Below are 20103 nucleotides of genomic sequence, written 5' to 3' on the forward strand. Positions count from 1 at the left end.
ACGTGTTGCAACCACAGAAGTCTGAAAACTCTCGCCACTAATCATGAAAAATGAAATAACAAAAATAAAAGCCTATTTCCACCAAAACTCAACCTGAGGCACCCAATCCTCTATGCAGCACATGCTAAAGAAAACAGTTACTTTCTTTTAGCTTGTGGAAAGCACAACACATATGGGAAGGTGAAACAAGACGTGCTGACAATCAACAATGTTAAGCCACTTACGGGACCACAAAATTTAATACCAAAAGACATGATAGCTCTTTCTTGAGTGTGCAGCAATATATTTGACATGGAAAATTGACTTCCATTTGGCCTGCCATACATCTTCCTCTCTTGCTTTGCCACTGAAGCACAAGAAATATCAATAAACCTCTTGAAGCAGATGGTGACAAAAACTGTGTGCTGAAAGAAACCCTGTTCATTAAAGACAGAGCTTCATTTTGAAACATACCAAGCTCTCCTGAAAAATGCAGATTCCTCAGTGGTACCTGAATCAAGACAAGCAAAGGTCCACGAAGCAGGTGGTTTATCATAGGAATTCCCAACCACTCAAAGAAAGGGGCTGTTAATTTTGAGATATTTTTCAAGTCAGCTGTAGGATTAATGCCCACAGAGACCGAACAAAGCATATAATTAGGCAGTTGAAACAGTGGAATTCATTGCTAGAATTAAGAACCTGGTGGTTCCACTCAGAAAGTGCACATAAAAGCTTAGGTTTCCAGTCAAAAACAGCTAAAATGTCAGCCTAATTCTTGGTGCCCCAGCAGAGGGAAAAAAAAAGCAGTCATCTTTTAAATGGCAGCAGAGATTTGGCTATTCTGTCCAGAAAAAGGCTATGTGCTTACCCCATATGAATAGAATGGAGGGAGATGTGAATAGAATGAGACCTTTTAAAAATAAGCAAGAAAGGAAATGTTGGTATTTAAATTCCCAACAAGGCTGTCACCACAGTTCTGTCAACACTCCTCCTTTCTGGAGCTTCCTTCCTAACATCACCCATCACAAACACAGACACTTGTCCCTCAGCAAAGCACATCCATCACACCGTGCTGATGCAGCATGTCCTGAGGGTTAAAGGACTGCTTCTCCGTTTCTACTGCTGCGTCAGGGAGATGCCACTGTGTGACTGATGAAAACTGCAGCTGTTCTACCGTTCACCTCTGAAGCTCTTTTGCAGTATTTTCTGTCACAAAAACCTTCTTCCAGTCTGTTTTTGAACAACGGCTAATAAGGGGTGGCAGGAGAAGGGGAGAGGGGTCTGCAATGCTGATATTCAGGTTGGGTATAAATGCTAAGTTACTTTTCAGCCACTCACTTCAGTTTCTTGAAGGCTTCCCTGCCACCAGCCACATACTGCTCTCCACTCTGCAGCTCCTCCAGCTGCCGGACACGGTGCCCAGCCCGAGGCGTATAGATGTTACGCACAGCTCCAAAAGGTGCCTTCACCCCACCGGTCACCTCTTTCAAAAAGACCTCAAAGTTGGACACTTTCTTCTCGTTGATGACAATGCGACGTCCCGGAAAGAAAGGATCCCCGTTGCGATATACAAGCACGCTCTTCACCATCGGCTGCGAGAGGAACGAGCCCTTGGTGCCGGGATTAGTCATGCTCGGTGTTCTGCGTAGCCAAAGCCGCCCGGGGCACTGCTTGCACTTGTCTGCCCGGAGGAAGGTCGCTGCCTGAGCACCGCTGAGAACTGCCTGCCGGGGGGAACACGCAGCAGGACCCGGCACCAGGGCCCACCTCCCACAGGCAAAGGCGGGGATGGATCGCAGCGTCCTGCGGGCTCCCAGCAAGGCTCTGCTCAGCCTCCCCAGGAGCGGCTCCTCCTAGGAAACCAGATCTTGCCACGCTGGTGCTCGGGGAGGTTCGTGCAGATGGTGACACGCTGCACGGAGGTGTATCCCAAAGGGCTGGGAGCATCCCCATGGCCTTCTGTGGTCTTTTTGTCCCGTGGCTTTGCCATCACGAAACGCCGGCTCCCTTCGGGAACTTCATCCTGCGTCTGCCATTCTCCTCTCTGCTCGGCCAGACGACAGCCTCTTCGGTGAGAGCAGACAGAGCCCAGAGTCAACACCACTAAAGAGCAGGACAGGCGTGCAGCGAGCACAAATCCTTCTGAATTATTCATCAGGCGGTGGCTGGGCAAAGGAAAAGCGTAAAATCGGTGCCCAGAGGCAGGGAGAGGGACGTGAGGACACAGGACAGAGAGAACCACTCGTCTGCCTAGGATGGTCTGTGTACAAAGCAAACAAAACACAGAAAACTCGTATCTACCACCATTTGTTCCATTCTTACTTCCCTTCTTACTATAAAGTACCATCTGAAAAGTGAATGCTTGTCTCACTATGCTGCTTAAGTTGGCTGCAATTCAGAAATGAAGTTTGGTCATGATTTTGATGGGGAGGGGAGGGAGAGAAGGGAGGGATGGGAGAGAGGAAGGAAGGAAGGAAGGAAGGAAGGAAGGAAGGAAGGAAGGAAGGAAGGAAGGAAGGAAGGAAGGAAGGAAGGAAGGAAGGAAGGAAGGAAGGAAGGAAGGAAGGAAGGAAGGAAGGAAGGAAGGAAGGAAGGAAGGAAGGAAGGAAGGAAGGAAGGAAGGAAGGAAGGAAGGAAGGAAGGAAGGAAGGAAGGAAGGAAGGAAGGAAGGAAGGAAGGAAGGAAGGAAGGAAGGAAGGAAGGAAGGAAGGAAGGAAGGAAGGAAGGAAGGAAGGAAGGAAAAGAAGGAAAGAAGGAAAAGATTAAGATTATTGACATCAAAATCAAGCTTTTGGATGACCCAGGCTTTTTGTATCTATACACAGTCAGCTTATTAGTTTCTTTGTTTATTTTTATGTACCTACTCACATGATGCCCTCTGAATGTCTTTATGAGATGATATGTGAACATACTTTTACTGTTTGGGTGCTTTTCTCCCATCCTACCATTCTGAATGGTCAAAATAGGAAAGTAGCACAAAATTATATTGCGCTCATTTAGAAACTGAGTAAATTAATTTAGCTATTTGCATTCTGGAAGTATTTAAAAGCTTTTCAATACTCTGATCGTTCTTCAGCTGAACAATTCAGATGTAATGTGTTCTCTTAAGAATAAGAGCTCTATTGCAAGAGCTAATGCCACTGAGCAGTTCTGCTGGAGGCACCGAGCATCCAAACCTGCAGTTCTCTCTGGATAACTCTCTGGATAACCACAGATTATTTTCCTTTTCTTGAAAACACCTCAGGCATGTGTGGCTTTCCGCTGTACTTTCTAATGCTGCCTGCTTTGCTTTGTCCAGGAAACTGCATAATGAAATGCAAAGAGTTCAGCTCCCCCAGACCTTTGCCACATCTTGGATACAAGGAACCGTAAAACTTGGCAGAAGATAAAAAGAAAATGCCTTAGATTCAATCTGAATTCCTTTAACATCATCTCCTTTTCCCCAGTAGTTTTTGCAAGACCAAAACTGCTTTAGACTTCCTGCCAGGAACTGTTTGGAGTACGGTGATGATCATTTTTTTTTCAAGTAGATTTCAACACAGGTGCTGGCAGGAATTTTTCGTTCTTTTTATCTTGCCTCCTATGATGGGGAAATTACCCTCCTGCTGTGAAGTTACGACAGGGCAGTTAACCATTACAAAAAGAGCAATTTCAGGGTGACTGAAGTCAAATATGCTACTAATGTTATTGGTTAACAGTTACATTTCTCCAGTTCCTTCTGGCTTTCTTCTAGTTAATAAAGGGGAGAACCAGGCATATAGAATCCTTATTTTGATACCGCTTAACATTCACCTGTTGCTCCCTGAAATTAAAAGTTGGATTAAAAATGGGCTTTACTTCTGTGTCAAAAACAGAAGAGCTGATGATCTTCACACCGTTCTGCAGTCATGTAGTGATACGTCAACTGCCTGCTATTTTGTGCCAGAGTAATTTACTCTTGCACTCATTAGTATACCTCTGTTACTTCAAAATACTATTGCTCTTTATGGCCAGGCAAGCTACGAGTACTTTTGTGGGTAGCAATTAAGTATCCCTCTGTGATGAGCTTAAAGCTGTGGCAGGGAGACAAAGCATCAAGCAAAGTCCCTTTTCCTGCAGCAAAACACCTTGAGATCTCTGCTGTGCCTGGACCAGGAGAGATTTGCAACTTGGTGCATGATCCTGACTGAAGGGTTCAATGACTGCAAAACGTGAGGTCTTGGAAGCATAAAAGTGTTCTAGTCCCAGAGAAAAGGTTGACAGTGTCCTGTAAGAGTAAGGATTACGTTTCTAAACACAGGGAATGAATGTCAGCTTGTTCTGTTGTACAGCATGCTAAGAATTACATATAATAATTATGATTTTGTGCAGCTTATCTAAAAATCAGACTAACCAATAGCAGCTGCTGTTTGTAATTCAAGAGTAACTGGGTTGTCTGCACTGACAGCTTAAGACACACAAACACCAGGTGGTTCAACTCTCATGCACACACTACCTGGAAGACATACAAATCTGATGCAGCTGTAAATTTTAAAACCCATGTCAGAGCAACTTTACCTGTGTGTATTATGGAACAAAACCAGAACAAAAACCACTTAAAATGCCAGTATCAATTATTTTTGCTAAAAGAAGGAATTAGAAGTTCATAATTGAAGCTGTTTCTTTTGATGACACGAATCTTTTCTAAGAGTGTTCTTGAGGTAGAGGAGGTGGAGAGGGGTTACACAGTGAAAAGGGTTTGGAAGCCCTTAGAGTACATGAGGAAATGGTTTCTCTGTGGAAAAACAAATTCCAGATGGATAGCATGAATTGGGAGAAACGTAAGAAACAGCCTGCATCTAGTCTTTTTTATAGTAAAGAAAGCAAAGTCAAGAAGCTTTCTGGGCAAAGATTCCTCAGTGTGTTACAACAGTTAACCCTGATCCAGACACCTGAGATGATCAGCTGAATACTCCTGACTCTTTCACCTAAAATTACTCTAGGTATGATTATGATGTATTTAATTTTCCCTTGAGGTGTTTCCTTTTCTCTCTCTGTAATCATATTCTGATGGAGCAACGCAAAACATCCATCCATTTCCTTCTCTGTGTACTTTCCTTTGGTGCCTCTGTTTCTTTGGTGTTTCTGTATTTTCTCCTCTGCATACCCCAGCTTCTGTCAGATCAGTCCCTCACTTCTGCAGTGACATTCACCTGGCAGTGGGAACGAGTTGCTCAAATAATTCAATCTTACAAATGCCTCGTGTTTTGGATGGCAATTTCATGGCTGAACAAAGCTGTGCAAGAGCCATCCCCTCATTCAAGATAAATAGACGATAGCTGTCGTGCTCATTTGTCCCACAAACAGCAGATGACTTGTTCTACTTATTGTTTTAATGATGATGAAATAGAATATTCCTCCCAGAGTTTAGCACCACAGGAGACACCAGATAACTGACACTTGCATACAACAGAAGCAACCAGTGGCTCATGGGTATTTAGGCCTGCAGTAAACAGAAGGCAGTTGTAAGTCTCCAGGAGGGATGTACAATTAGACACTGTCTCTGTGCTTCAGAACACATCCCTGGCTGCCGCTTCATACCAACACGTTGCCTTCACCTCTAGAAATAAGGGATGATATTTACCTGTTGTCTGCTCTTTCAGACAGACAATTATGATGACGAATACCTATCACAGATATAGTGAGATTCAATACCAATCCTTAACGGTACTTTTGCCTATTTCATCATATGTGTCAGAATTCACATCAATACGTATTTGCTGTGAATTTATATCATCTTATTTTCAACAGTTCTGTCGTGTAGGCAGACAGGATAACAGATGAACAAAGGAAAACAAGCAGATAATGTATCTTCCCCTTTTTACTGAGTACTGAGTGTAGGGAACCTGCTTTGGCAGGGAAGTTGGACTCAATGATTTCTGGAGGTCTGTTCCAACCCCTACAATTCTGTGATTCTGTGATCAGCTGGGTAAGACTTGCTGCAAATCCATTAAACATAAATGTCTGATATTCTTCAGATGTTTCCCTATCTTTTGCATTCTAAACATACCCAGTTTACAGAAGCTGCATGTAGTTGCCAGCAAAGGTACATGTTAGTTCCCTGCTCTCCTGCAGCATATTCTGTGCTGTTCCAGGTTTTGTTTAGTTCGAGTATCTCTCACATCTGAGAGTATTAAGTTAATTTTGTGCACACTGCCACCTGCTGTGGTTAACCAAAACTAAAGCTGAGATAGCAGTATTCCTGGTAGTGGATTTCAGAGTGTTTTCATGCAGCACACAGGTGCCAGCATTTGCATTCAGGTACCCTCGCCCTAAAACTGAAAGATTATATTAGCCTCAGCCTACAAATATACACTGTGACAAGTAAAAAAAGTTTTTAGTTAATTACTTCCTTGTTCAGTCATTTATCTTTGTGCAAAGCATGTGTAATTCCATATGTTACATTGCTGAACATTGAACACATGCTCATGTCAGCATGTTTATGGACACACACACACACACTGTGGTGGAATTGGGGTCTGGTGAAGAAAAAGAGAGCCAGTGCCTGCCCTCAGGTCACTTCCATCCAACTTCCCTAATGTACCACGTGTCTGAGAGAAGCTGCTGTGCTACTAACAAAGCTGTAAGGGCACTAAGGTGATCAGAGGGCTGGGGCACCTCTGCTATGAGGAAAGCTTGAGAGAACTGGGCTTGTTTAGCTTGGAGAAGAGAAGGCTCCAGGAGACTTCACTGTGGCCTTGCAGTGCTTGGAGGGGGTTGTGGGAATGGAACGTTGTTTCTGCATTTGATATTAAAAAGAGCAATTGGCATGAAGAAGTAGAACATAATGCATTTGTATTCTGTAATGTATCCTTAGAAACAGTTGATCTAAGAAGTAAAATACTACATATATTAGCGGCATGTTTTAGAAACATTATTACTGAATTATGTGATTCATTCTTTCTTGCAAAACTGTAATAGTTGTTAAATGTTCCAAACAATGCAGGTATAATGTTAGGGATTAGAAAACATATTGTAGAGTTCTGTTAGGATAAGAAACTCCCAGCAAAAGAAAATCAGATTTAGCAAACATTAAAGAAGCTTGGGCCTCTACACAAAGCCGAACTCTCACCCTGTGAGAAGGTTGGGATGTGACAGGCAGGCACCAAGACAAGCTTATCTTTGTGTAAAGAAGGGCAAGCAGATATCTGCAAAATAATGATTCAGGTGTGGAATAAGTTAATTAATTAACTACAGATTTACGCTTAGGCAGCAAAAATTTATGATTTTCCAGTGTTTCCATGTTTAGTGAAGTGTCAAGAAGATTGTGAACCTAAAGTACTCAGCCAATGAGGAATTAAGGGAGAAAGAGATAAGCGTCGGGGAATAGGGAATAAAAGATGTAACTCTGTTTTCCGGGTGCAGTCCTGCTTGCAGGAGGCCTGCCACTGCAATTGTGAATAAAATCTGCTTTATCAGAGATACCGTCCTAGAAAATTATCTGGATACTTCCAACAGAGCGCATAAACAGGAGGAGGAATGGCTGATCAATGAGGGTGGATAGTAGTAGGATAAGGGGGAATGGTTTTAAACTTAAGACAGGGGAGGTTTAGGTTGGATATTAGGAGAAAGTTTTTCACACAGGGTGGTGAGGCACTGGCACAGGTTGCCCAAGGAGGCTGTGGATGCCCCATCCCTGCAGGCATTCAGGGCCAGGCTGGATGTGGCTCTGGTGACCCTGCGCACAGCAGGGGGTTGGAACTGGATGATCACTGCGGTCTTTTTCAACCCAGGCCATCCTGTGATCCTATGATCCCGTAAGCCCCATCTGAGCAGGCTGTCTCTGTACCTCAGACACACACGCACGCCAAAGATTCGACCGCAGTACCTCCCGTGCGCACGGTGCCGCTCCGCCGGGCCGCCGTAGATCTCGCTCCGCCCAGAGCAGCGCGGCTGCGGCTGCGCACAAGGAGCCGGGTCGGGCCGCGTTGTGGCGGCGCGGTGCGTCCATGCTGCGCGCCGTGCTGCCGCTTCGACCCCGCGGCTGGTCCCGCCTGCGGGCCGCCCCGGGGCTGCTGTTGGGCTGCGGCCGGGCTCTGCGGGCTGCCGCGCCGCCGGGCGCTCGGGGGCTGCGCTGGGCTGGTGAGCGGCGGCGGGGAGGCGGGCGGGTGAAGCGGGCTGTGCCGGGTTCCGGCAGTGCTGGTAGCGGAACGACTCGTCTTTCTGCAGGTAACCTCTACCGGCGTTTCACTGCGGAAGCCTCTCAAGCCACCTTAGCCAGCGTATCTCCTGTGTTTGCAGTGGTAAGTGCAGGCGGTTAGCAAAAGTACTGCGAGGTGCGGAAACGTTTTGGGCTCAGGCGTAGGGTTTGGGTGGTCTGTTGGGAATCGGGGTTGGACGTGATGATCCTTGTGTCCCGTCCAGCTCAGTGCATTCCGTGTTTCTGTGATATTCCGGTTGCTTTGAGCTGTTTTCTGATTTGAGGGCCAGCTGTGGTTCCATCAGGATGAATTTCCAAGAGAAGGCGTTTGCTGCAAGTTCTCTTGCCTTATTTGTCAAGTCAGATAAGCCCTTAAGAAGTACTGCTGTTATTGGTGAGGCTTACTTGGTGGCTTTCACAAATGTTCCTGTGTCACGTTAACTGTAAGCCTAACCAAAGGTAGGGTCTGGGGACAAACAAGCTTCTCAAAATGAGACAGCTGTTTGTAATTTCTATAGGCAAGGGCTCCTGTGCAGTCATTCTGAGAGATCCATGCATATGGATCCATGCATATGGATCCGTGAGGCCATGCAGTTTGTGTTGCAACTGTGCTGGAGTGTGTGCTTAGGTGTGTTTTGGTCGTAGAAGTTTCATTTCTGAAGCCACTACTAAAGAATTAAGCTGCGTGGCTTATAAGCAAGAGAACAAACTATAATTAAGCCTGAATTTTCTCATTAAAATAATTTTGCCGGGAGATAAAAGTCTTAAATGAATAAATGGCAAATGCTAAGAAGGATGCTAACTGAATGCAACACTTGGCACAGACATAGGGCCTGGCTACCACATTTGCCTTCTTTATTATTTAAATGTTATGTTTAATTTTATAGAACATATCTTGCTATTTCTATGAATACCATAATCCAAAGCATAAGGTGTCCTTTTATGCTGAAGCATGACTGATCCTCTGTAAATTGCCACCTTCCCAAGGTTTGCATGTAAAGGTCCTCATGCGCTTGTTTTATGCACAAACACAGCACAATTTGTGGCTGCAAAATCTTAGTTGAGATGAACAGTACAGAAAAATATTAAAAGTTAGTTATTCCTCATAGCGTATCTTCCCCTTTTTTCCACTCCTCTAGATGAAGCTTGACAAAGAGGGGAATGCTACCTTTTTTGGTGAGTTTTCATTGTGTTTTCTTCTTTCTTCTTGCTTAAAACTCAGTTAAGTATCTTTGTTGGGTAGAAAATCCCATTCAAGCTACTTCACTGTTTATTAATTTGTTTCAGTGCTTCCTCTGTTTTGCTGCCTTCTGTAGGTTTTCGTAGCATCTTCATCACTTCAGTATTTGTATATTTCTAATTAACAGATTGAAAGTAATGCGTATGGTCCATCCTAGGAGGGTCATTCATTGTTTTCCTGCTGTGTAACCAGCATGCTGCTTCCCTATTCCTTTTCTGCTGTTTCCCCTCCTATGGAATTACTTGTGCTTTCACAAACCAGCCACTTCATTTCTGACACCTTATTAATTATTGTGGCATTCTTCTTTATTTACATCTATAATGTTTCTCTTTCCACTCAAGATACAATCTTCTGAACTTCATAAAAAATGAATTTCATTGAGGAATCAGTGGGATAAAAATGGTTTTAAAGATTGCACAACTTTTTTTGTTTTGTGGGACTGAGTAACAGACTAAAATGCAATTTCAGGGCATACATGCTTGTCCTCTAAACATCTTCATATGAAAATATTTTTATGACAGAGAAAAAGAAGACAGAATTGTACCAGGAACTGGGTCTTCAAGCTCGAGATCTAAGATTTCAGCACCTTATGAGCATTGCAACTAGGAACAACAGGATCATCATGAGAATGGAGGTAATGACTTCCCTGCAACCCAGCGTAGACTTGAACCATCTTAGCTTTGCCTTGCATATCCTTATGCTGTTCTTGTTGTAGCAGCTTTCTGATCCAACAGCAAATGTGTCTTTGGGGCTCTGCCTCCTTGACCATACCCCATTAGTGCAGGGTTGGATTTGAACAATCTGGAGTGCACTGGGAGCTCACAGTTAGTGAGATTCTGTTATTTCCCTGACTGAAAAGCTATTCGAGGAGTGCCTTAATCTAAGTCTAGATTGCATAATAATGAGATTTGAAATCTTCAGAGGGCTTGTTTTTTTTCTTCAGACTTCTACATGTATTCTGTCTTTTTCAGTTCTTGAAGGCTGTCATAACACCGGAGTTTCTTCTGGTACTAGATTATCGTAACTTAAATCTGGAGCAATGGCTCTTCAATGAACTGACATCTCAGCTGTCTGGGGAAGGTCAACTAGTTACATATTCTCTGCCCTTTGAATTCCGAGCCATAGAAGCAATACTGCAGTACCGGGTGAGCTGTCTGCATTTTAAGTTGTATTGAAGCTTTTGCTTCATAGGAAAGACGTTGATTTTCTTCTTGTGTTAATATTTACACATCCATAATTGTGTGTGTATTCCATGCTTATTGTAGGTCGCTGGGGGTGTTGTGTTTTTTAAGGTTTTGTATATTTCCATTTCCTCCTCTGAAAAGTGCTAATTGAAAAGTTCAGTGAGGGAACAACTTGGATATGGATGCAATAGCTTCGTCATGGCGTGGAAAAACAAAGAGCTAATTAGAGTACCTTTCTGAGGACGTGCTACAGTTGAAATAGAATGTTATGCAGAAGCACTGAGGGCTTCTTGGGCAATGAGTTCAAGCTACCCTTAGAATCTATGCTAGCTAATAGTAATGTGACGTTTCTAGATAAACTGCAGGTGAAATCCGTGCAGCAAGTATTGCCTGGGTGTTTGAAAGTAGATTATATTAATTGCCAATTACTGTGAATTCTGTGTTTAGACAGTCGAGCCAGTTGCCCAAGCCACTCTGAAGGGATTGCTTTAATTCTTATGAAGGATCATGTTGTTATCTAGATCAGCAGACTGCAAGGGAGACTTAATACTTTGCAGCCTCAGATCCTTGAGACACTGGAAGCTCTAGTGGATCCCAAGCTTTTGTCTGTGGATAGGAGTAAACTCCACATTCTCCTGCAAAATGGCAAGAGGTAAATAAGCTATGCAGAGACTAGAAGGTGACCATAGAAAATTATAATGTTAGAAAAATGATATCTATTATGAATTTCATAGCTTACTGTAATGCTGTCTTGTGCATCTTGTAAATGTGAAAAACAGTATAGTATACTTAGTGATGTGGGGAAAAACAGAAAATCTGTTCTGGTTTGTCAGAAGTACAGTCAAGCTTCTAAAGTAACACACCTAATACAACAAAATAACATCTAAGAGAACAAAATAACACCTAGTAAAACAAAATAGCATTGTAATCTCCATAGTGTAAAACCAGCTAGCCATCGGTTCTGTGCCTTATGGTTACTAACACTACTTCACCGGTATCTTTATGTATTAGCCTGTCTTAATGGTCAGTGCAAATATGCACTTCCTACTTGCTCACAGAGTGCTCTTTTTTTTTTTTTTCTTTTAAATATACTGGGGAAAAACCAGCTGAATCTTTCAGCTGTGTTTGTAGCTCTCTGATTCTCAGATCGCTGCCGTTGCTCAACGTATGGTCTCTAAAAAGCTTTTGTAGAGCAGCTCTCAAAACCCTTTAAAGAACCCTTCCCTGAGTATTCAGACTGGCAAGGGTGCTGTCAGTCTCTTCTAAAAATGACCTCTGTGTGTTGGTGCCAGTGGGGTTACTGACCTTCTGCCTGTTCTTTCTTCAGCTTATCAGAACTGGAAACAGACCTTAAAGTTTTCAAAGAAACAATTCTGGAGATCTTAGATGAAGAAGAATTAATTGAAGAGCTCTGTCTGTCTAAATGGACTGATCCACAAGTATTGTATGTATATTATGAAAACAGATACTTTTGAAAAAGTGTGCTTTGCTTAAGGGGAACTTGAACATTCTGATCACTATTCACCTCCAAAACAAAAAAAAGAAAGAAAAAGACTTCTTTATTTTCTTTAAGCCCTAATGCTTGCCAATGATTATCCACCATTTTGGAGAAGAGCTCCAGTAGCATAGTTTCAAATAGCTCATGACATTGCAGGCCAGTGCATCTAGTACGTGGGATGGCAGAAGAAGAAAAAGCAGATCTTGTTTTTCAGTACAAATGAACGAGTTCTGGGAGAGCTGTCTTTGATTTCACCAACAAAACAAAGAGGCGGTGTTTAAAACTTGAGCAGGTCAGGCACCTGTTCTTTTGTTATGAGTGTTCTGAACACCTTGCTTGCAGCTTATTGCTCATTAACAGAACTTGCATGAGGGAAGCCTCAGGGCAATCTTGATGATTGTGTAAATGCACCTAATTGCAGGAAAAATGCACGCACAACTTGCCCTCTCTCAAGTCCTAATAAAGGATCACATGCATCAGCAGCAGCACAAGTCACTTTAACAAAAGCTAAAAAGGAAGAAGAGAGTGTATGTCAGATTCCACTGTTTTGGGCTGAACGGTTTTTAGATCTTGGGCGTAGACATTATCTTTTTAAGTAGACAAAATACCTTTCAGGTCCTTGGAGGAACTGCTGAGTAATGCTTCTGCCTAAGCACACACTGTATGTGAATATATTGATACTGTTCACACAGTACTGTGTGAAATCAGGAAATAAATTTCTTGCCCTGCAGAGCTTAGGCTAAACATGTGATAGAAAACTGGTATCCTGGAAGTGGGACGTGGTTTGCACTTGTGTTGCATCTGAATTCCAGGCTGTTCCTAAGTCTTTGTCTTGCCTTTTGCTATCAGCCCTCGTTTGGCCTTCATATGAGCTGCTGGCAAATCTCATAGTCAAAATGTGTAGGGAGCATCAAGAAGAGATATTAAGGTCACCATGCACTTTCACGAAAGGAGAAAGGTGAAGTACTTTCTGCAAGACGTGGCCACTGAATGAGACTACAAGAGGTGACGTGAGGTTGTGAAGAGCGCTGGAGCCATGCAGCAGGATGCTGTGAGACAGTCCATGCATTAGGCTCACTTGCAAATACTGTCCAAACAATGTCTCTGCATGCAAACTGGCAGTGTGTGGACAGCTCTTTTGACCCCAGGACACAAAGGATGTGTGATATGTGGTGAAATCAAGAAGCCCCTCTGAGGAGGTCTGAAGGAACACGCATAGTAGGCATGTTGGTGCCTTCAGAGGTCATTTGGAACAGAAATGATGAGCTGAGCCCGGAAGGAAAAGATGAGGCAAACATCCTATCTTTTTGTGAGGAACAACAGTCAAAGATTTATGAGACAGATGGAGTCTAATTTCTGCATGCAGATCAGATGGCACTCATTTTCATGTTTTTATGGCTATAGTTTTCTTTTTTTTACACACACATGAACCAGTATAAAAATACTTCTCAAATAGGAACTTGAAACGGATCTGTAATATAGCAGATAGTACTCTGATGCTTTCAGATCCCCAACTTAGCTCCTCTGTGTGAGATAAAAGACCCTCTAGTTCTGTAGGACTTTGAAATCAGCCTGGCTAACTTAGGATTTCTGCTTCTTAAGATGCAAGGGGCCCTGTTAAAGGTCTCCAGGGTGCTTGAGTTGTTGATTCTTAAGATACACCACTGACTTTCTTGGAAAACCATTTCAGAGTGTCAACAATGCCAGAAAGAGATTCTGGATTCTGTAGAAAGTTTAGTCTCTTTAGAGAAAAGAAGCCATTCCACAAAAGTTAAAAAGAAGGTGAAATCCCTTCCTGGCTTTTCTGCTAATTTCTGGTCTCTTCTGGATCTTGGGTACCTCAGCTTTTGTCTGTATGGTAAAGAATCCAGCACACCACCATGAACTTACGGTTCTAGAGAAGGCTGCTGCCTTGGCATTCTAGACCACATGTGTCCAAATTGTTACTTTCACGTTTTTGTTGCCTTCTTTTTAGATGTTTTAATAATAATAAAAAAAAGACAAAATGATATTTTGTTACTTATATGCATTAACTATATTATATATTTTGCACGTGGCCCAAGGCAGTTCCTCTTCGCTCAGTGTGGCCCAGGCATGTCAGTAGGTTGGACTCCCATATCCTAGACCATACAGTAACATCCAAGTCACTCAGACTTCACTTAAGAGAGCAGCAGCATCTGTTTGGCACTCACCTTTATAGGCAGCTTCATGCTCACAAGAATGTTGTGCAATAATTACTACATATAGCTAAAACAATTTGCAGCTAAATTGTTTGAATGAATACCCAAATCACAGCCTTTACCATGTAATCGTTTGCTGACTTTGGTTTTTTAGTTCTTGGGCTTTTTGACTGCACCGTTATTAACTTCCACCAATTGAGGGCACCAAGAAATTATTTCCTTTTGCAAATGTCAGCTCTTCATAACTTTATATAAGAAAAAGTTAGATTTCATGTTGTTATATGTGCCTTGAGCACATCAAATGCTAACTCGAAACAACTGACTGCCTGTACTGGTCAGCTGATGGGAGGTGTGAGAGCATTTTATGCTGTACATGTTAGAGAAGGCCCCTTTCTCAGTTCAAAAATTTGGATTTTGAGGTCTGGTGTCAGATAGCATTCTTGACTGTTGCTCACAACTCTTTAATGAGTCTCATCTTAATGGTTGATAATACACTCTGGTACAACACGTGTCTAACTAGAAAAATATAAATTATTTTTCACAGTGAGGAGAGCACATCTGGGATTGACCATGCAGAAGAAATGGAGTTGCTGCTGGAGAACTATTACAGGCAGGCAGAAGATCTTGCAAATGAAGCTCGTGAGCTCAGAGTACTGATTGATGATTCAGAAAGTATAATATTTATCAACCTGGACAGGTTAGTTGTGCTGTCTGCTGGACTGACAAAAGCTGAACAGAATGCTGCCTGTTCTTTCTCAAATCACTGCTGAAGGGTGGAGAATTCCATTTTTGGGAGGGTTTGAATGGACTCGCAGTAAGCAGAACCGAAATTCATATTTAAATGAGAGTCAGTCTGGGCTACTCAGGTGTGCAGTCCAAGTTGCATTATCATCTTCAGCAGGGATTCAAGAATGAATGATTCATTTATTTCTCTGTGTTACCATGTTTACTACATATTAGTTTTTAACTGGAAAATAACTGTAGCTTGCATTTGGAAGTGCATGCCACTTTGTATTTGAGGTTAGTTTCTGATATTTCTCCTCTTTACTGAGGAGTTATCTGTAGAAATAATTGGTGGATGCTGCATCAGGAAGCCACGGGAATTCTTTATGGGAAGAGCTGAAAATGGAATTCCTCAGAACAGGCTTAACGTTATAGTCTGCAGCTTTTACTTATTCTGCTTCTTTGTAGTCATATTAATTTGCAAAATAACAAACCTTTTGTTGACTGTGAATACTCACGTAAATTTCAGCCAACTGGTAGTGAGGGAAAAAGAGAGTTCCTTGGAATTCTATTGTAATTCTGTGCATGTACCTCTAAGAAGCAAGTGATGCCAGAAAGTATCCTGATGGTTACACAGCCTTCTGTATTAGAGGTATACTGATGCAGCAGTGTCAAAGTGGAAGCCTCCTTGTACTTTCATTTCATGATTTGGTCCTGTGCAGCCTAATTTCAGCATGCCTTTTTCTTGTTTATTTTTGATACGTGCTGTATGGAATTTAAGAGTTTATGCAGCAGATAATTTCTGGACTCCCCTTTCAGATGTTTCTTCCTTCTTTAGCCACCGTAATGTGATGATGAGACTGAATTTGCAGCTGACAATGGGGACTTTCTCTCTTTCACTCTTTGGACTCATAGGAGTTGCATTTGGTATGAACTTGGAGTCATCTCTTGAAGAGGTAAGGAATGAATGTTGCTTTTCTCAGTGACATAAAATTCATTCCGTGCTTTTATAGTGCATTGTACATTCAGTAAGACTCAATTTTTGCCACAGGGAAATATATGTTAGTGTGCAAAATAAGGTATTTTAAGACAGTAATTCACGTTAGTGCAGTCATTTTGAAAGCAAATTATTTCATGGCTTGTACACCGTATTACAGGGTTTTTTTGTCTGTATCCAAGAAAAAGAAGCAATAGAAGTATGCATAAATACGGACTGACTGTAAAACAGTGTTCAGGTTTCTTTAACAATTGCCTTTGCTTCTGAAGAGCCCAGCTTAGCCTTCTTGTCTGTCAAGGCATCCCAGCACACCAGAGGGAAATGCTGTACTGTCAGTTATGTGGCTATTCCCAGACTGGTGATAGTATTTGCAATTGTATGTGCTGTTTGAAAAGAGGCGTTAAAAAAACAACAGGAAAACTAGAAAGACTTCTTCTTTCCCAAATACGTTAAATAGAAATGGTGGAATTTCCAAACTCCCAATGAAGGAAGGAAAGCTGCATTGGACAATTAAAAAACACATTGGGTTGATTTCCAAATAGCTTTGCTATGAAACAGCCCTTTTTCCATGGTGTGTTTTGGCTATTAAGGATAGTTTACCACTTTCCTCACATAAAGGAATAGAACGCTGGTGGGGAGTGAAAGATTTTCTTTGGATATTTCCTTTTCTGAAGTGGGAGTTATGTTACTAATGGTGTCATTCTGCTTTTAGGACCCCAGAATCTTTTGGCTGGTGACTGGGATTATGTTCCTGGGAAGTGGCCTGATATGGCGGCGTTTGCTTTCCTTCCTCGGGCGGCACCTGGAACCTTCATTACCTCCTCATGTATGTCTGGTTGCCTAGGATTTCTGCTTCAGAGTGTGTATACAGATCATCTCTAAAGGAAGAAATGTGCAGTTGTAGAGGGGTGGATCGTAGAGCTTGTGAGGAGTTAAGCTAAGTCTTTCCCCCTTGACTTGATGAAAAAGGGTCTCCCTGGTTGGAGTGAATGAGGTGGGAAAGCCTAATACTGGTGCAGTATATCTGAGCAGTAAGATATTGCAGGCTTTTGAGAGATGCCTTATTTACTTCTGTGTAGGAGCCTGAGGGAAGCTGAGGATTATGGGAGAAACAGCCATAACCTGCCTTCTCAGCTGCTGCAGCAGTGTCTTCTTAGTGGGCAACTTAAGGGATGCTGCTCTCCTCTCCCCACCTGCATGCTATCACTGGATCTGTGATCCCTTTCTCATAAGAGATGAAGATGAAAGGAAGATAAGGACAAGTACTAGCTGCAGTATCTTTCTGAAGAATGGTGCTGTGGCTCTGATGTCCTGATGCTTAGAAATTTGCAGTGGCTTCTCACATGCAAGGCAGCTGTCCTTGCTATTTGTGCTAATAGCATCACAGAGCCATATGTCACCAAGATGTATGAAGATTTCCAAGGAGGCAGTCAGAAAAGAAAAAATTTGTATTAGTCATTTTCCTTGTTCACTACTCTTTGCTGCCAAAAGTTAGCAGACTGTATTGTCTGTCTGTATTCTACTCTCTAGTAATTGTGATTAGAGTAGCAGTGGATTCAAAAGTTATGTTCCTACAGGTGACCAAGGAAGGAGAGACCCAGATTAGGCTCCTTTTCTTCCCTCCCCTCTCTTGCCATTAAGAGGCAGATGGAAGTAGTTCACTGTTAATTGTTAACTGTGGCTACAAGTAACATGATTGTCCTCAAGCATTGCTCAAGACCAACTGCAGTGTGTACTGTCTTGGAGAAATGTTCTGAAAGAACAGTATCTGTCACATCCCTAGTGAAAATGGGAGGAAAAGTAGGATTCAGGCCGCTCTTGATTTCCTTCTCCTGCATAATAGAGTAATTTCTCATGTAATTGTAGATACAAAATTGTATTTTGTATCTTGCTTAGGTTCCTGCAGTTTTGAAAAAATCCCAACCAGCAGCTCGAAGAGTGGAGATAAAGAACAGCCTTAAAGCAGAAACTTTTGGACTGAGCAGAAGCACACTGGCAAACCAATAGGAACGGCAGGAATGAGGAGATACTTACTGTTACAGTGTAAACTTTGGACACTTTCATTTGTTCTTCCTTCCTGAAAATGTTAAGGATTTATAAACTTGCTAATTTAATACATATTTTGTGCCAAAAACATATGGTGATATTTTAATGCTCACATAAAAGGAGGGAAACTGAAGGGAAAACGGTGACATGCTTTTCACAGCAGTCTCGCCTCCACCCCATGTATGTCCTGTGAGATTTCTGTATCACGTACTTGTTTCAAGCTTCTTTCCAACACTTCTTCATGTAGCAGGTTTTCATAAAGAGCAGCATCCTCAGCTTAAGGATGACAGCAGTCAGCATTCATCAGTAGTGGTTCTCTGGTTCTGAGCTGCAAGTTTAGGAATCTGCCTTCAACTACCAAAGAAAAATCTACCCTCAAAGTGTCCTTTTTATTTATTTATTTTTAAAGCTTTGCTGAATGAATGGATTTTTCAGAAGCCAAAAGCACGTCTGCATCTTTGTGAAGCACTACTTCAAATTTGACAGTAGCCAGAAATAATGCAGCTTATCTTAATTTAAGTGAGCTTTGAAACGTGACTTACTGCGGGTATTAATGAACAGTTTAAGTTCAAACTGTATGCACTCTTAATAACTTGAAAAGCAGGTCCATGAATGATGTGTAATGCAGTTGTTATCTGCTGCATGAACGTAGCATGTGTCCTGTGCTGGACTAAAAGAAAGTAAAATTCTTATTGTCACTATTTGTGACTATTGTGACTATTTGGGGGTGTTCAAGGAAAGACTGGATGTTGTGTTGAGGGACATGGTTTAGTGGGAGCTATTGGGAATAGGTGAACGGTTGGACTGGATGATCTCTTAGGTCTTTTCCAACCTTGGTGATTCTATGATTCTATGATTCTATTTGTGTTATTTCTTAGGATTCATCTTTGAGTCCTCTGAGGACATGGCTCTCTACTGGCTTGTTTCAGTCTGTAGAGGAAGTAAAAACATCTTTCCAAATCAGGTTGCTAATTGTCTAGGGTTTTGTTTGGGCTTTTTGAACTTCAGTAACATATAAGGAAGAAAAAGCAGGATTCGGGCCTCTCTCAATTTCCTTCTCCTGCATATAGAGCAATTTCTCATGTAATCATAGGCTATTTTGTATCTTGCTTGTATATGTATAATACAAGCTAGTATGTATACAAGCTTGTACACATACTGTACAAGCTTATACAATGTGTTGACTCCTTTTCCTGTGCATAACTACTTACAGCATAATCAAAGCACTGACTGACTGCTGTCTTCTTTATGGACATATACAAACTTCTAGTGGTTTTCATACCATTCAAGTAACTAAAATGCATTAATGTGCAATAAAATTACTCTGAGGTCACACACAGAAAAAATAAAGCCAGGAGAATATGTTGGCTCTAGAATATACTTGTATCAGCAGTTTTTGTTTATAAAAGAAGAAAAAAAAAATCTGCCCTTATGAACACATGGCTTGTTTTGCCTCATAGCACTAGCCCTAGATTTGGTAGATAAGTATTGTGTTCAGTGCTCCCTGTTCCATCCAGTTACTGCTTCCATGAAGTGCAGATTTTGAAGTAACTCAGTGGCGTAGTTATTTTTCCTATTTGGGTAATAAGGTCCCCAAAATAGATGTCAGAACACATCAAGCTTATGTTTGCCTTATCGTTTTTTTTTTTTTTAAGAGAACCTTCCAGAGAGAGAATTCTTTAGAACACCAGTTGAGATGTGTTATGCTTAAGTACGGCCTGTAGAAATCTGTGCTATTCCACTGACTTGTGTTACCAGAAATAATACCTTGTGTTTGTCAAGGCGACAAGGAAGAGAAAATGGAGATCCACGTGTATCTATGGATTGTTGTCACTAATAGCATAACATATTGGTGCTCTGGTTTTTTAATAGATGATGCACACTGTTAACCCGCACTGGACAACATTAATGTCAGCTGAAGGCAATACTGTTAACAATAAAAGCACAATTCTAAGTTACCATGCTCATGGAATTTTACCTAAAAGCATAAAAAAGGGTTTCTGAATAGTTTCAGCCATGAGTGTGAAAGTATTTCCTAGAAGTTATTCAGTCTTGCATTGCCCTCTTCTGGGGAGAACCCAACTGAGCTACACCCTTA

The 20103-nt window shown here is 42.0% G+C and overlaps 2 protein-coding genes across 2 annotated transcripts in view; one reads left to right on the forward strand and one right to left on the reverse strand.

Moving 5' to 3' along the window:
- The window catches only part of DCDC2 (doublecortin domain containing 2), a gene marked incomplete at both ends in the record, with an annotated part of 50527 nt that extends 48917 nt beyond the window's left edge, over window positions 1–1610 (reverse strand). The window contains one exon of the mRNA XM_079533508.1: window positions 1318–1610. Coding sequence (XP_079389634.1) covers window positions 1318–1610 — 293 coding nt within the window. The remainder of the gene's footprint in view (window positions 1–1317) is intronic.
- Window positions 1611–7946: 6336 nt separating this feature from the next.
- Window positions 7947–17966, forward strand: MRS2 (magnesium transporter MRS2; the record flags this gene model as incomplete). Its single annotated transcript, XM_079533918.1, has 11 exons — window positions 7947–8079; window positions 8167–8240; window positions 9277–9313; window positions 9899–10011; window positions 10349–10522; window positions 11083–11213; window positions 11889–12005; window positions 14784–14936; window positions 15801–15918; window positions 16672–16785; window positions 17856–17966. The coding sequence occupies 11 exons, from the start codon at window positions 7947–7949 to the stop codon at window positions 17964–17966; spliced, it is 1275 nt and encodes a 424-aa protein (XP_079390044.1).
- Window positions 17967–20103: the final 2137 nt, after the last annotated feature.

Source organism: Tetrao urogallus (genome assembly GCF_951394365.1).
Source record: "Tetrao urogallus genome assembly, chromosome: 3".
In the NCBI taxonomy this organism is placed as follows: domain Eukaryota; kingdom Metazoa; phylum Chordata; class Aves; order Galliformes; family Phasianidae; genus Tetrao; species Tetrao urogallus.